At 33.5% G+C, this 15,796-nt stretch overlaps 1 protein-coding gene across 1 annotated transcript in view; it reads right to left on the bottom strand.

The window, feature by feature from the left end:
- Nucleotides 1-481: 481 nt before the first annotated feature.
- LOC140446579 (beta-1,4-mannosyltransferase egh-like) overlaps nt 482-15,796 on the bottom strand; it is a 40,577-nt gene continuing 25,262 nt past the window's right edge. Inside the window, exons 3-4 of the mRNA XM_072539144.1 lie at nt 3,780-3,979; nt 482-508 (exon numbers count right to left, since the gene is read on the bottom strand). Coding sequence (XP_072395245.1) covers nt 482-508; nt 3,780-3,979 — 227 coding nt within the window. The remainder of the gene's footprint in view (nt 509-3,779; nt 3,980-15,796) is intronic.

Below are 15,796 nucleotides of genomic sequence, written 5' to 3'. Positions count from 1 at the left end.
TTTATCCAATTCCGAAATGAAGGGCAACGACGGATTTTATACACGCAATGTACAAGATGCACCGGACGAAATTAGGTTTAAGACAAATGAAATTTGCCGATAACATTTTGGTATAGTGTGCCATCTCAGAAACTGGTGTTTCACAGCCGTTTGTTGGCGTGTTCGCGGTGAAGCTCTCAATGCTGACAATTACGTTCACAGGTATCTTACAAAGCTTGTTCAATTTATAAATACTCATAGCCCCAATGATGAAATCATATTTTGATTCTGCAAACTCTCAGCTCAAACTATAAATTTTGTTCCCAAGCGCGACAAACCTCCAAATGTGCCTCAGATGAGGCCTATAGAAGAGTTTTGGGCTATGTTGAGTCGAATGGTGTATAATAATGGCTGGAAAGCCCAAAATAAGGCGAAGAATTTTGCAAAAATTTCGTGAGATCGACAGTCCAGAGGCTTATTGCACATGCAATACCAAATTTACTTACCACTGAAGATCACATACCTTGTTCTGTAAAAATACATTATAAAATTAAATATGTAGACTTAATTACCTGTATTTAGTTAATAAAATAAACTTAATTTACAATTAGAAAATGCATATTTGTTTTTTCCAAAAACTTTAGGGATATGCGTTAGTTGAATGATGCAATAAATGGAGATTAACTCTAAAACCTACAAAACACAATTATTTATATTCAGAAATCTTAAATGTTCCCGCCCAGTACTGGAACAGAAAAACCACACACTGCACAACGGAGAAAAGCTTGATTTCAGACAGTCAGACAAAGACGTTCAGTTGGAACGCTGACCTACGAAACACCCTAAACATTGTAAAAACAGAGTCACACTTCTAACAGCACTAAGTGGCAAATTTGGAAACACCAGTCATGTTATTCTCCAGCAGACGTATAAAACATTCGTAAGACCAATTATTGAATACAAAGCGAAAATCTACACTCTATAAGCAAGAGACAGCTTAATGAAGTCATGGCCACCGAAAAAAAATTCCGAATCATCGGTAAAAACCGTGACTATTCATCAGCGTTAATCCATCAACTAGCAAACATAGACTTTATCTATTATAGAATACTCAACTTAAGCAAGAGATACGTTCTCTCATCGATTCCTGCCTATTAAGCTTCATCATCTGTAGGATTCAGCACTGGTAGTTGACTTCCCTATACCAGTCATGTTATTCTCCAGCAGACGTATAAAACATTCGTAAGACCAATTATTAAATACAAAGCGAAAATCTACACTCTATAAGCAAGAGACAGCTTAATCAAGTCATGGCCACCGAAAAAAAATTCCGAATCATCGGTAAAAACCGTGACTATTCATCAGCGTTAATCCATCAACTAGCAAACATAGACTTTATCTATTATAGAATACTCAACTTAAGCAAGAGATACGTTCTCTCATCGATTCCTGCCTATTAAGCTTCATCATCTGTAGGATTCAGCACTGGTAGTTGACTTCCCTATTTACAGATCATGATTGTGCTGGATACCTTCAAAGGGTTAGAAAAGTCTTCCTGTTGAAGGCAGGCATTGACAGTTTCGGCTAGCAGAGGGAATATGACTTTTGGAAGTTGTTTGAGGCATCTCCTCTGTATTCCGTTTGTGTCAAGAGCTGTGTGTTTGCCTATGCTATACAGACTTCTGCTATATTGTCCTGATCTTAATTTTTTATTCAAAACGTCATTAATAACTGTTTTTATGGCGTTTCACTTCACTCTTGAAGCTCCTCTAATTTTATGCTTAGCTACGAAGGTATCTAGTTTTAAACAGTTGAATTGTTAAGCTTCCTTATGCCTGTATTGGGTTATACTTTTCTCTTGAACATTTTTGTGATCACTATAAATATCACCTCCTGAATATCTTTTACGCTTTTATTACAGCTACGAAAACACCTATTTATAATAACATAATCAATCTATTTATAATAACATAATCAATCTGGACTCGATTCACATTTTAGTTAAACTTTTCAATAGCATTTATACATCAGGAAAAATACCACAAGAATGGCTTTTATCCACCTTTGTTACTATACCAAAAAAGATAAATGCCAAACAATGCAGTGATTACCGTACAATCAGTCTGATGAGCCATGTACTGAAAATATTTCTGAAAATTATACACTCTAGAGTACACAGAAAACTGGAAATGGACATCAATAATACCCAGTTTGGATTCCGAAATGGACTTGGAACAAGAGAGGCGTTGTTTGCACTGAACGTTATGTCTCAAAGATATCTTGACATAAATCAAGATGTATTCATGTGTTTCATAGATTACAACAAGGCCTTTGATAAAGTGCGGCATGATCACCTAATCAGACTCATGACAGAAAAGAATTTAGATAAACGAAATATCCGACTAATAGCAAATATGTACTACAATCAGAAAGCAGTAGTGAGAGTAGAGAATAATACCACTGAAGAAATTGAAATAAAGCGAGGTGTGAGACAAGGGTGTATACTGTCACCAACCCTGTTTAATCTCTATTCCGAAGACGTAATGAATAGAACACTCTCTGAGCAATCCGTAGGTATTAAAATAAATGGTGTTAGATTAAACAATCTGAGATTTGCCGACGACACCGTTCTGATCGCAGAAACACTTGAAGAGCTACAGACATTGGTGAATAGGATAGCAGACTGCAGCGAAGAATATGGACTATCTTTGAACATAAAGAAAACTAAATTTATGGTAATATCGAAATCAACACAAAATGTCCAAAATTAATATTTACACAATGAAATTATCGATCGAGTTAGCAAATATAAATATTTAGGCACTTTTATAAATGAAGACAACGATAGCTCAGCAGAAATCAAAATAAGAATAGAAAAAGCCAGATCCATATTCACTAAAATGAAGAGAGTGTTCTGCGGAAGAGATTTGAGACTTGAAATGAAACTTCGCCTGATGAGATGTTACGTACTTTCTGTGCTGTTCTACGGAATGGAGTCATGGACGTTAAAAAAGATTGATACCAAAAAATTATAGGCATTTGAACTGTGGATGTATCCTATCTGACCGAGAGAGTCACAAATCTCGAGGTCTTGAGAAGAATGAATAAAGAAAAGGAAGTCATATTTACGATCAAAAAACGAAAACTGCAATACTTGGGACACATTACAAGAGGCGAAAGATATGAACTGCTTCGAATAATTATGCAAGGGAAAATAGCAGGAAAAAGGTCCATAGGAAAGAGATGAAACTCCTGGCTAAAGAATCCACGGGAATGGTATAGCTGTAGCAGCAACGAAGTGTTTCGGTCAGCAGTTTCGAAAATACGTATAGCCCTGATGATCGCCAACCTTCGGAACGAAGATGGCACTTGAAGAAGAAGAATCAATCTGGTCGTTTACAATTTTGTCAATATTAGATATCTATGTAAATATACGCCTAGAAGGTAATGTAAAAAGGTACTCATTATAACAAAAAAGTTATTTACTTTTTAATTCTATACAACTCACTATCTGTGATCGGTCGCTCCATCTTGTTTATTTTTATTAGTATTACAATGCCCAAAATCATTTTCTAGCTGGCTTAATGAGAACCGAAAATATAACTTAAGTGACAGGTCAATTTTTTATTCCCGAAACATTTAATTTTCAATGTTTAACCACACTATGATTTTTTTCAAAGGATTGGTAATACTTTTTTATGAATAAAATTAGAATTGATTTAGGTTCGATTGTAAACAAACTGAAGTAAAATTATTTAAAAAATATACCTTTAATACCACTTTATATTTAATATACACACCTGTACAACTAGGAATGATCCTTTAATAGGAAAAATAGGCTTATGCAATACTCTTAGTTGAAACTGTAAAGATCCAAGATCGTCAGTGAACCGGAAGCTGTCCAATAGAGTCGTTAATACATTAACAATTTCTTCATCTACGTAAGATATAGCTCCTTGTCCAATTTGGTGTTTTCCGTTTAGAACAAAATTTACGATACCTGTACAAGTTAAATTCAAATTAATATTAAGCTGAGAACCTTAAAAAGTACAAATTAATTAATTATTGTATGAAAACGCCTATAAGAGGCTTTATTTAAAGTTGTCGCCAAATATAATGAATCAAGGGCCCGCATTTTTGATACTTCGAGTAAGCCCACCGGTAGATACAATTGAGGACCTTGCTGCAAGAAAGGGACAGCGGAAGTAACGTTTGGGAAAATAGAAAAAATGTTTTATAAAAAATTACCCATGTATTAATTACAATAAAGCAGGTTAGTTAAAAGATAATTACATTGGTACACCTGCCAACTTTTTCCTTTATTTATATAAACTTCTTTTTGCATATAAAATGCAAAAAAATTTGGAGCTGCCTCTTGCACCAAAATTAAAAAAAAATATTATCCATTGTAGTTATTATTGGAAAATAAAAAAAAAGTTACTGCAAAATCTGTTTATTATTATTAAAAATCAGAAAAAACAAACGTTTTTTCTTTTATATTTAAACAGAAAATCAGTCTATTCGTCTGCTTGGTCGTCGTCATCCGTGCCTAAAATATGTGGGAATCATGTTTATCATTACCAACGTCATCACATTTAAGGGATTGGTAAAACTCCATTTCGTTGGCTGGAACGTAGTTGGTAGCTAATGCATTACGTCTTGCCCTTTGCCTCTTGCCGTACTTGGCCTTTTTTACGGGTATTGATGACTTATACACCATCAAGTTAGTTTTAACTGAAAGATTATTTTTATTGTCCCTCAAAACGTAGTACGACTCAAAAATAGGAATACCAGTTGTAACAGATACATTAACTATCTGCTGTTGCTGTATCCAAAAATCCAGTGTTGAGAAATCTTAAACCTCTGTTTCTGAAAATTCATTATAACTTATTTAAAATGATTCTTAAAATGACTGCTAAAGTTAAAGATCATATCTTGATGAACCATAATGTGTATAAAATATTTGGATGTCTGTTGAATAAACTGACAGTATTGTGTAGGAGAGAAAATCTTTTTTTCGTAAAAACTTTTCTATAACATCAAAACAACGGTCACACGGTAGGAAACTGTGCCCTGGTTCAGGAAAACGATGTTGAATATTCTCCAAAGACGTTGTTCTAACAAGAAGATGCAGAAACTGTAGTATCGTTGAATTTTTATTTTGAGCTGCAGCATTATCGGAAAAGAGGTATAGTTGCCCGACATTTTTTGGAAGGGTATTTTTTATATAGTGATAAAGAAAAGAAACAACTTTATTCGGTGATTTTCTATCGGTTGTTTCATCGTAAATGTAAAAATGAGCTTTGCCAGTTTTACCCGAATGTATGCAAAAATTGTAAAACATAGTTGACGTTTGTAGAAGGCTTCGCCGGCCGGAATTTTCGGCAGAGGAAGATTCTGCTGAAAACCAAATGTTAAAATTTTTATGTCGTTATTTCGTTGGCTCAGTTTAGTCTTTTCGCACTCCAGAAGAACCACGTCCCTCTACTTCTGAACTACAAGGAAGTTTACTACTACTCCGACCGTTTGAGGATTCTGAAGAGTCTTATAGGCCTTCAGATGATTAAGATGTGATGAAAAATGCTCTTTCTGATAATAACAGTTCTGACGATTACTTTAGTTACAACAGTTTGGCAAGCGATGCAGGCGTACAAGAAACAGTTAATCCTGTCAAATGGGGACCATTTACAGACACCTCTAAATTTTCAGTTCTTCGGACAAACCGGTTTGAAAGTTAACAATTTAGATTTATCTCAACCTTACGCTATCTACAAACAGTTTATTACTAATCCAATCATTGACATCATAGTAGAGAAAACTAACAGATATGCATATCAGATTATTTAATCGAAGCCACTGCGACCACGGTATCTGTTGAAAACTTGGACAGATACTAACAAAGTAGAAATGAAAAAATTTCCAGCTATCTTGCTAATAATGGGGATTAATCAGCTATCAAAAATGCGCCTCTATTAGTCAAATGATGAAATATACGCTAATAAGCGAATAAAAGAAATTATGAATTGCAACAGATTCGACCAGTTATTGAAATGCTTGCATTTTTGTAATAATAACGATCCACGAGCTGGCCAAGACAGACTCTCGAAAATAAAAGATGTTGTAAATCGTATTTGTCAACAGTTTAAGGAGACACTTGTTCCCGACCAGAAAGTTGTGATTGATGATAGCATGATACCTTGGATAGGCAGGTTGGTGTTCCGTCAATACTTACCAGCAAAAACACACAAATACAGAGTTAAACTCTATAAAATATGTACGACTGAAGGTTATACGTACGATTTGCGTATCTATGCAGAAAAAAATGATGCACTATAGCAATGAACACGCAGGGGCATACATACGCAAACGATGTAGAAGTAACCATAGGCTAGGGAAATATGAAGGAAATGCGAGAAAAAGCAGAAAACGATGTTCTAATTGCTACAAAACGCTTAAAGATGAGAAAGGTAGGAAAGTGGCATCGGCAAAAGCAAGTAAGATACTTACATTTTGCGAAGACTGCAATGGACAGCCGGCATTATGTATTCCGTGCTTTAAGAAAATCCACGAATAGGCTAAGTAATCTGTATCAATAATATTAAAAAAAAATAATAATAATAAAAAATAATAAATCTATTTTTTATTTTTTGCGATTTGTTACCACAGTCACGGTAAGATGTAATATTAAAATGTGTTTTATTGCCTAAACATTATGTTATCTAATACCTTTATTTAAAAATAAATTATGTTTTGTAATGTAAATTTAAGGTTAGTCACTAGTATTTTTCCCTTTACTTATATCATTGTTTTTGGAGAGAAAAACAAGACGGCGTGTCTTAAGGTTTAAGTTAAGTTTTTAAATCATTTTGATACTTGAAATATACTTTTTTAGACTTCAAGTGTTTTTAGTGCTTACAAAATTCTTTTCCGAAAACCACGGTGAATCTAGACATATATATCATTCCTGCAGCCGTCACTGCAGTATTATGTTCCCCAGAATAAACTGTACAATTTTATGGTATAATTTCACTATTTGAGAGAGTGAGTCATCGTTTAAAGGCCCAGAAATGCGGAAAGCTGTTTGGAAATCCAGTGACGTACACTTACTTTTATTTTAACGTTAATTATATTTTATTTTTCAAATATTAGCGTTCGTAATAGGCCACAATATATTTATTTACAAGTTTTTACTGACGTTTCGATCTCTATATCCAAAGACCGCTTTCAGAGATATAAATGATAGTTATATTTATTTTATTTGTTTATTATTATATATTTTTATATTCTTATATTGTTTATTTTTTTTTTCTATCTTTAAAAAACGGAATAGAGATCGAAACGTCAATGTATTAAACATGTAAATAGATATATTGTGGCTTATGTCCAACCTTCTCCCTAAAAATACAGAATGCCACAAACAAGCAGCTATAGAAAAATAAATATATCTGTCATTTGTATGTTTGAAAACGGTCTCTTTATAGAGATCGAAACGTCCGTAAATTAAACATTTGAATAAATATATTGTGGCTTATTCCCAACATCATTTCTAAAAATACAGAACGACAAGCGAAAAGCCATAGAAAATAAATAGTACTATCATTTGTATAATTGAAAACGGTCTCTGGATATAGAGATCGAATCGTCAATAAATAAACATATGAATAAATATTTTGTGGCTCATTCCCTACATTCCCCTAAAAATACAGAATGCCACAAACAAAAAGCTATAAAAAAGAAGTAATTTTGCAGAAAGTTTACTGATGCCAACCGGCTGTCGCAGAAGTTACGCTAAAACGTCTTTTGACGTGACCCGTCCTTAAAGAGTTACACAATGAAATTTTTTTAAAACAAATTTTAAGACAGTTTCCACACCACCCCAGAGGTATGTCTTGTGGCGCGATACTTTTTTTAAATGGGTGTTCGCCAAGAGCCATATTGTCTTATTAAATAAAATGAACAAAACACTTAAACAGTATAAAACAAAACAAAAGAAAATCCTATAAAACAAAATAAAATTCTATAAAAACAAAATAAAAATAATGTTTGATGTGTTTAAACACAAACACTATACACACTTACTATGTTCTTCTCGTTTTTTTTTTGTTTTTGGTTTTTTTTTATGCTGATGTTCTTATTAAACTATTAGAAAATATTATTCGCTGTTTAAACCTGAAGATGCAGTGCTGCTATCGCTGTCATTATCTTCACCACCTGGTGTAATTATAATTGGCTCTAGTAAAACTTTTATATAAGTGTCAAGTTCCCACATACGATGTTCTTCTTTAATTATGTGGCCTATACATTTAGCCCATTTCTCTGGAGTTACATGGAGGATTGCTTGAATTAAAAGTTTCTTAATTTCGTTTAATTTGAACGATTTGTTATTGCGTGCTACTTCTCCTTTCACTTGCTCCCAGATAAGTTCAATGGGATTAAGTTCGCAATGATAAGGTGGTAGACGCAGAACTTTGACACCATAATCTTTTGCAGTTTCATCTACAGCATATTTAAGATATTCAATTTTCCTTAACCGTGCAATGTCAAGGAGCTAAATTTTGAGCATTGATTCTTCGTATGCAATCCCCTTTTCTGTAAGCCATTGTTGAATCCTCTCTTTCAATTTCTTTAATAATCACCTGTTTTTTTCGACTCAAAGAAACCCTGTATCACTTCCTATATGGGTGGCGATTAAACGCCGTCCCTTTTCTGATGGAGCTTTTAATCCTGTATATCAGCCTTCTATAAATGCTTCGCGTTTACTTTTGACATTTAAATCTTGCCAAACTTTTCCAACTGTATGACCTTTTCCAACCTTAGTTAATCCAGGTTTCATCTAAATAACATATTTTGCGAATTTGCTTATTTCTTCTAAATATTTTCTTCTCCGCACAATAATTTTATTTTTTCTAATAGCCATACTTTTTCTGTTGAGTTTTACATATCGAAAGTTCATTTCACGCATGGTCCTGGTTAAGACTCTACGAGATATCTTGGGTAAGGAGTCATCGTTTTCGAGCTCTTGAGAAATATTTTTCAGTGTTGGAATTTCACTCCGAAAATAAAATGAATGAATTTTTCGACGTATAATATTCCTTGTCTCGTCATCCAAAACAATGCTTTTCCTACCTCTAGTTTTACCTTTTTCTTGCTTTTTATTTTCCGATGTATTTTTAAGTACACGATAAATACAGCTAACGGATACTTTTGTTAAACTGCTACAAATGTCGACCGCTTGGCTAACATTTAATTCCATTTTTCTGCCGACAATTCCTTCATAAACGTTTCGTATTATTACCTTCTCTTCGATCGTTAACATTTTCCGTCTCTTTTGAAAACGGTCTCTTTATAGAGATCGAAACGTCCGTAAATTAAACATTTGAATAAATATATTGTGGCTTATTCCCAACATCATTTCTAAAAATACAGAACGACAAGCGAAAAGCCATAGAAAATAAATAGTACTATCATTTGTATAATTGAAAACGGTCTCTGGATATAGGGATCGAATCGTCAATAAATAAACATATGAATAAATATTTTGTGGCTCATTCCCTACATTCCCCTAAAAATACAGAATGCCACAAACAAAAAGCTATAAAAAAGAAGTAATTTTGCAGAAAGTTTACTGATGCCAACCGGCTGTCGCAGAAGTTACGCTAAAACGTCTTTTGACGTGACCCGTCCTTAAAGAGTTACACAATGAAATTTTTTTAAAACAAATTTTAAGACAGTTTCCACACCACCCCAGAGGTATGTCTTGTGGCGCGATACTTTTTTTAAATGGGTGTTCGCCAAGAGCCATATTGTCTTATTAAATAAAATGACCAAAACACTTAAACAGTATAAAACAAAACAAAATAAAATCCTATAAAACAAAATAAAATTCTATAAAAACCAAATAAAAATAATGTTTGATGTGTTTAAACACAAACACTATACACACTTACTATGTTCTTCTCGTTTTTTTTTGTTTTTGGTTTTTTTTTATGCTGATGTTCTTATTAAACTATTAGAAAATATTATTCGCTGTTTAAACCTGAAGATGCAGTGCTGCTATCGCTGTCATTATCTTCACCACCTGGTGTAATTATAATTGGCTCTAGTAAAACTTTTATATAAGTGTCAAGTTCCCACATACGATGTTCTTCTTTAATTATGTGGCCTATACATTTAGCCCATTTCTTTGGAGTTACATGGAGGATTGCTTGAATTAAAAGTTTCTTAATTTTGTTTAATTTGAACGATTTGTTAATGCGTGCTACTTCTCCTTTCACTTGCTCCCAGATAAGTTCAATGGGATTAAGTTCGCAATGATAAGGTGGTAGACGCAGAACTTTGACACCATAATCTTTTGCAGTTTCATCTACAGCATATTTAAGATATTCAATTTTCCTTAACCGTGCAATGTCAAGGAGCTAAATTTTGAGCATTGATTCTTCGTATGCAATCCCCTTTTCTGTAAGCCATTGTTGAATCCTCCCTTTCAATTTCTTTAATAATCACCTGTTTTTTTCGACTCAAAGAAACCCTGTATCACTTCCTATATGGGTGGCGATTAAACGCCGTCCCTTTTCTGATGGAGCTTTTAATCCTGTATATCAGCCTTCTATAAATGCTTCGCGTTTACTTTTGACATTTAAATCTTGCCAAACTTTTCCAACTGTATGACCTTTTCCAACCTTAGTTAATCCAGGTTTCATCCAAATAACATATTTAGCGAATTTGCTTATTTCTTCTAAATATTTTCTTCTCCGCACAATAATTTTATTTTTTCTAATAGCCATACTTTTTCTGTTGAGTTTTACATATCGAAAGTTCATTTCACGCATGGTCCTGGTTAAGACTCTACGAGATATCTTGGGTAAGGAGTCATCGTTTTCGAGCTCTTGAGAAATATTTTTCAGTGTTGGAATTTCACTCCGAAAATAAAATGAATGAATTTTTCGACGTATAATATTCCTTGTCTCGTCATCCAAAACAATGCTTTTCCTACCTCTAGTTTTACCTTTTTCTTGCTTTTTATTTTCCGATGTATTTTTAAGTACACGATAAATACAGCTAACGGATACTTTTGTTAAACTGCTACAAATGTCGACCGCTTGGCTAACATTTAATTCCATTTTTCTGCCGACAATTCCTTCATAATCGTTTCGTATTATTACCTTCTCTTCGATCGTTAACATTTTCCGTCTCTTTTGCGGCATTTCATTTTTGGAATCAACATCAGAATTTTGCAGTCTTCTCTTGGAACAACTCGGTTTTTCGTCCAACTCCAATAAAACTCAAACCAAATAATCACAGAATATAACTAAAAATTTACTATAAAACGACAAACTATAACACTCGTATTATCAATAACACGTTTTAACAATAACACAAACTTATCGCATAAAATACCCTACCCTCAGAAACGCCAATGTAAATAACCTATTGTTGATGGGCACTCGCTCGACAAAAACTAGTCTTACGGCTTTCTGTGGATCTGAATTGAAACGGAATTCCGTCGCTAATTCCAAAGTTGCCAAACGATTGAAAAATATTGTTTTAAAATATCGATTTTTATTTTATAAATTTAAATATGTAACAAAACGGAACATATAAATAAAATTTATTTCATTACAATTTTGTGCTTAATGTTAACTATTAAAAAAATCAGGTTTTTTTGTATTTTTATGACGGTAATAATCGCTGCATGGAAAAATACAGGTTTTGTATGACCATAATTACTACTTGTGAACAAGAATTGGCTACATTGTACGACAACTTCTGGTCAAGTCTACTATAGAGAAGCACAAATAAATATACTACTTTATATAGTCTGTAATTTCTTATGAGGAAACGCAAATTGCAATCGAGAAAACAGGCAGTTTTCGAGGGCCGCTGTGTACATTTAAATTTGAGGATATTCCGCGTTTAAACTATGATATCACTCTTCTAAATTGAGGGTTTCTACTTTAGGTTGAATAAGATATGCACTAGACCGTGACCCACGGGTGAACGTGCATGGCTCTTGGCAGGAAACGGTGTGGCCCACCGGTGAGTGACATTCTCACGAAGGTATTAAAATACCTAAAATAAAAATCGTACTTTAGGTTTATAGTTTTTATCAACAACACTTTCCGGTTCATTCACTTGTGAATAAAGTCCATGCATTTTCTTAACATTGAGATCAGGAGACAAATAAAAACGGGACGTTTTCACTCGGCTGTAGTGTGATTCACGTCGTAAAAAATTTTTTATGTGATTATCTACCATCTGCAGTAAATCTTTTGAAATGCGGTTTTTACTATTTTTATGTTTACCTTGTTTGCTGTTCCGGGGTGTAATGTTAATACTGCGCAAAGTTTTAGCAATACTATCCACTCGTTTTTTGGATATCCCGTGTATTGCTCTGAATGCACTCCTAAAAACTAGTATTTTTTCCATAACCAGCTTAATATAGTACTTGTGAGCACAACTACGCCTCTCTCGCTCACCAGTTTTAGCTCGAGTTCTGGCAACACTGCTTCTTGTTATTAAACCACCCAAGTAGATAGTTTGAATCTGTTTGTCTCCCATTTCATTAAAGTTTACTAAAACTGCTTGCCTCTGTTCTTCGTTCACCTTTTCAAAATATATAAACTTACATTAACAATTAGGTCCTCTTTGCCTAGGTCTCATACTACTACCTTTCCAGTTAACATAATTTTTTCTTTCTGCAATACACTTTTTCTTAATGTTAGGTTTTCAATTAGTTGGATCAACACTGTTTCTATTATTCGCAAACGAAACACTCTGAACCTCGTTTTGAACTGTATTGACTGGAAGCTTGTGTTTTTTACACGCCTCTTTAGAGCAATGGACTTAATTCAACTGAATCATAGAGTGAATACTAAACTTAAACTTCCGTTAATTCCACTCGAGGCCAAGCTAACGGTTACAGCCGAAGCGTCTCAATGTTTGGCGAAAGAAGGGGGCAGCTCCGGAGCTGCATCCTTGCAGCAAACAATTTCTGAGGCAGGTACGTAAACAGTTATAGGTTTACTATTTATAAATGAATCTGCTGATTGCACCGTTTTTTCTATTCCTCAATACCCATTTTATTATATACTTTTTCTGCTAATTTTCTTAAGTTTAAACGTGGCATTCCTTAACTCATAATATTCTTAACCGTTGCCCAAATTAATTTGATTGGGTTCACGTCTGGGTGATACGGGGGTAATCGTAAAGCAGTGTTGCCTTATTTTCGGCCACACCGCTCATCATACTCATCAAATGCGTATGTTACATATCGGTCTTAAACTCGTTGAAATAGCAGGTATTGTGTTGTGTCAACCATTTTAATCATTTCTTTCTTCAAACAATTGGAATTATGCGCTCGATTTATCTGTACATTGTGATAACTATCATTATCATAAACTATTACTGAATTCGGTTAGGAATGTTGGGTATTAACTTCTCTTTTAGCCATTTCTCGTAATTTACCGAATTCATTTCGGAATGATAATCTCCAGATGTGGTCCCGGATTTAAATATCAACAAACTTTTTTTAATAAAACCCATTTCTCCTTCAGTGTAAACTATTATAAGCTTTGGTCTTTAGAAATAACAACATAAACCTTTTGTGGAATCGTCTGTCCAATTTTTCGAGGAAATATGCCCGCTATGTATATGTATGTGTTTTATCTAAGTAAACGATTGGTATATTTTTGCCTTCTGAAATACTTTATCTGTATCAAATATTCTACTCTTGAAGTTTTTATTTCTAATTTTACGAATATTTTGTGTTGTTCTCGATCTAAATTGCATTTTTTTAATGACTCTTCTTAATAAGGTTTCTGTCATATGGATATCTAACTCTTCCATACTTTAAATATTTAACCATTTAACAGTAACACGACACTTTTCTGTTGTATGAAAATCATATATTATTCGGCGAATATCCCAAATTTGATATTCGGCAGATTCGTAATTGTTGATTTGTTAACGAAGTTTTTTGTTCGACTGGAAAATGTACATTTTTTAGTAAGCTGGTTTTTATATACATAGAAAAATTAAAAAAATTTAATGTAAACACATTCAATATATAAAAATCGCTCACTGGATGCAATAGTGGCACACCTCAAATTTTTGCTCTTTTGAGTTTTAATACTTAAAATACCTAGCTTTTGAAGCTCTACCTTCTAAAAATACTGGCATATACATAGCTCTCTCATTCCCCGGTAGATAGCGCAAATGACGTTATTGACTTTCGCGCATTTTTGCCACATCTGAGGAGCAACACCGGCTCAACAGTTTAGTACGTCGACAACCCTCTACAAGTGCACAAGGTGAGAGCGTGCAATAGTGACATATTGATTTAGTTGGGTAAGTTTTAACAATTATCATAATTTTAATGTGACAATAATGGCACTTTTAAAAGTGCCGCTATTGCATGTGTATATTTATATTAATAAAGATTTAGTTGTGAAGCATCTTCAATAATTGTGCCATTAATGCTAATATTTTTAGAGACTTACTGTTTACAAAGTAGAAATTTATAAATTGTGCCACTATTGACAATGAAATTTAAATAACTTTTAGCAAAATTTTAGTAACTTTGTTTTAGTAATTACTATTTAATACATTCATTTTGCATAATATCTTATTTCCTACTGTAAACAAAATCACACCTCAAAGCCAAACAGGGTCGTACTCCAATAAAGTAAAATGTTTCTCTTATTTTAGTGATAACCGCAAGGTATGTTTACTTTTAATGAATATTTTGTTTTTGGATACTAGAAGTTCACTACACACTATAAAACTTATAAAAAATAACATGACCCAGTAAATAACAGTAACCATGTATGTATAACACACCAATATGCTACAATTTGAATTTAATCAAACTGAAAAGTTTCGACCTGTAAAGTGAGACAGTCTCGTTTAAGGCGATAAATCATAGTTAATAGTCTCTTGACAAATATTACAGAAAGCGAATACATACCAACACGTACCTTTGTTATGTTTATACATAGTTGGGAATTTGCTGAATGAATAAACAAGTTTGTTTTTTGAATTTTGTAAGGTTGCATCAGTATTTTTTTTTAGTTAATACATCAAAGATGGATTCTTATTCAAGAGGTGCAAAACTGTTGGACGCTGTAGGTATCAAATTATTGAGATCTGTCGATGCCGACGATAAAAATATTTGGAAGATTGCACCACTCGTTTCAGAGCCAAGTGATGTCGAGAATAAAAATAAAAATTCTTGTGAGAGTGCTATTGAATTTGAACAAGAGACCCTCCACGTTGAAACATTAGAAAACAAGTCATTTGAAAAAACTAGCGATGTTCAATTACAAACTGCTGTAATAATGGAAATAGAAAATATTTTGTTGGAAGAAGTTGAAGGAATAAAAGATTTGCACACATCTAAAAAAGAAAATTGAATAGAAAACCCAATTTTTTCTTTGGTAAATGAAAACCCCTTTCGAAGAAGATGAAGGTGCCGGTTTTTCAGATGACTCTATTGCAGATCCAAACTATGAAGACGACACAAACACATCTTCAAGCAGCGACGAAAATGTACCAATAGGAGTTTTAAAAGAAAAAAATATGGAAGAAGAACCTGAGGCGAAGAAGAAAAGTAGGAAGAGAAAAAGGATGCCTGAAAAGACACTTAATAAAGGTCAACAAATAGCGGCCAGAGAAATTAAACCACCATGTGGAGAACATTGCGGATTTAAGTGTGCGACTAAATTTTCTATGGAAGAAAGAGAACAGCTATTTAGCAAATACTGGGGTTTGAGCAATATTGAGAAACAAAGAGCATTTATTTCGACACTAATGCAAGAAG

The sequence above is a fragment of the Diabrotica undecimpunctata genome, chromosome 7, assembly GCF_040954645.1.
Source record: "Diabrotica undecimpunctata isolate CICGRU chromosome 7, icDiaUnde3, whole genome shotgun sequence".
Classification (NCBI taxonomy): domain Eukaryota; kingdom Metazoa; phylum Arthropoda; class Insecta; order Coleoptera; family Chrysomelidae; genus Diabrotica; species Diabrotica undecimpunctata.
The sequence above is the reverse complement of the archived record's forward strand: the minus strand, read 5'-3'. Positions and strand labels throughout refer to the sequence as shown.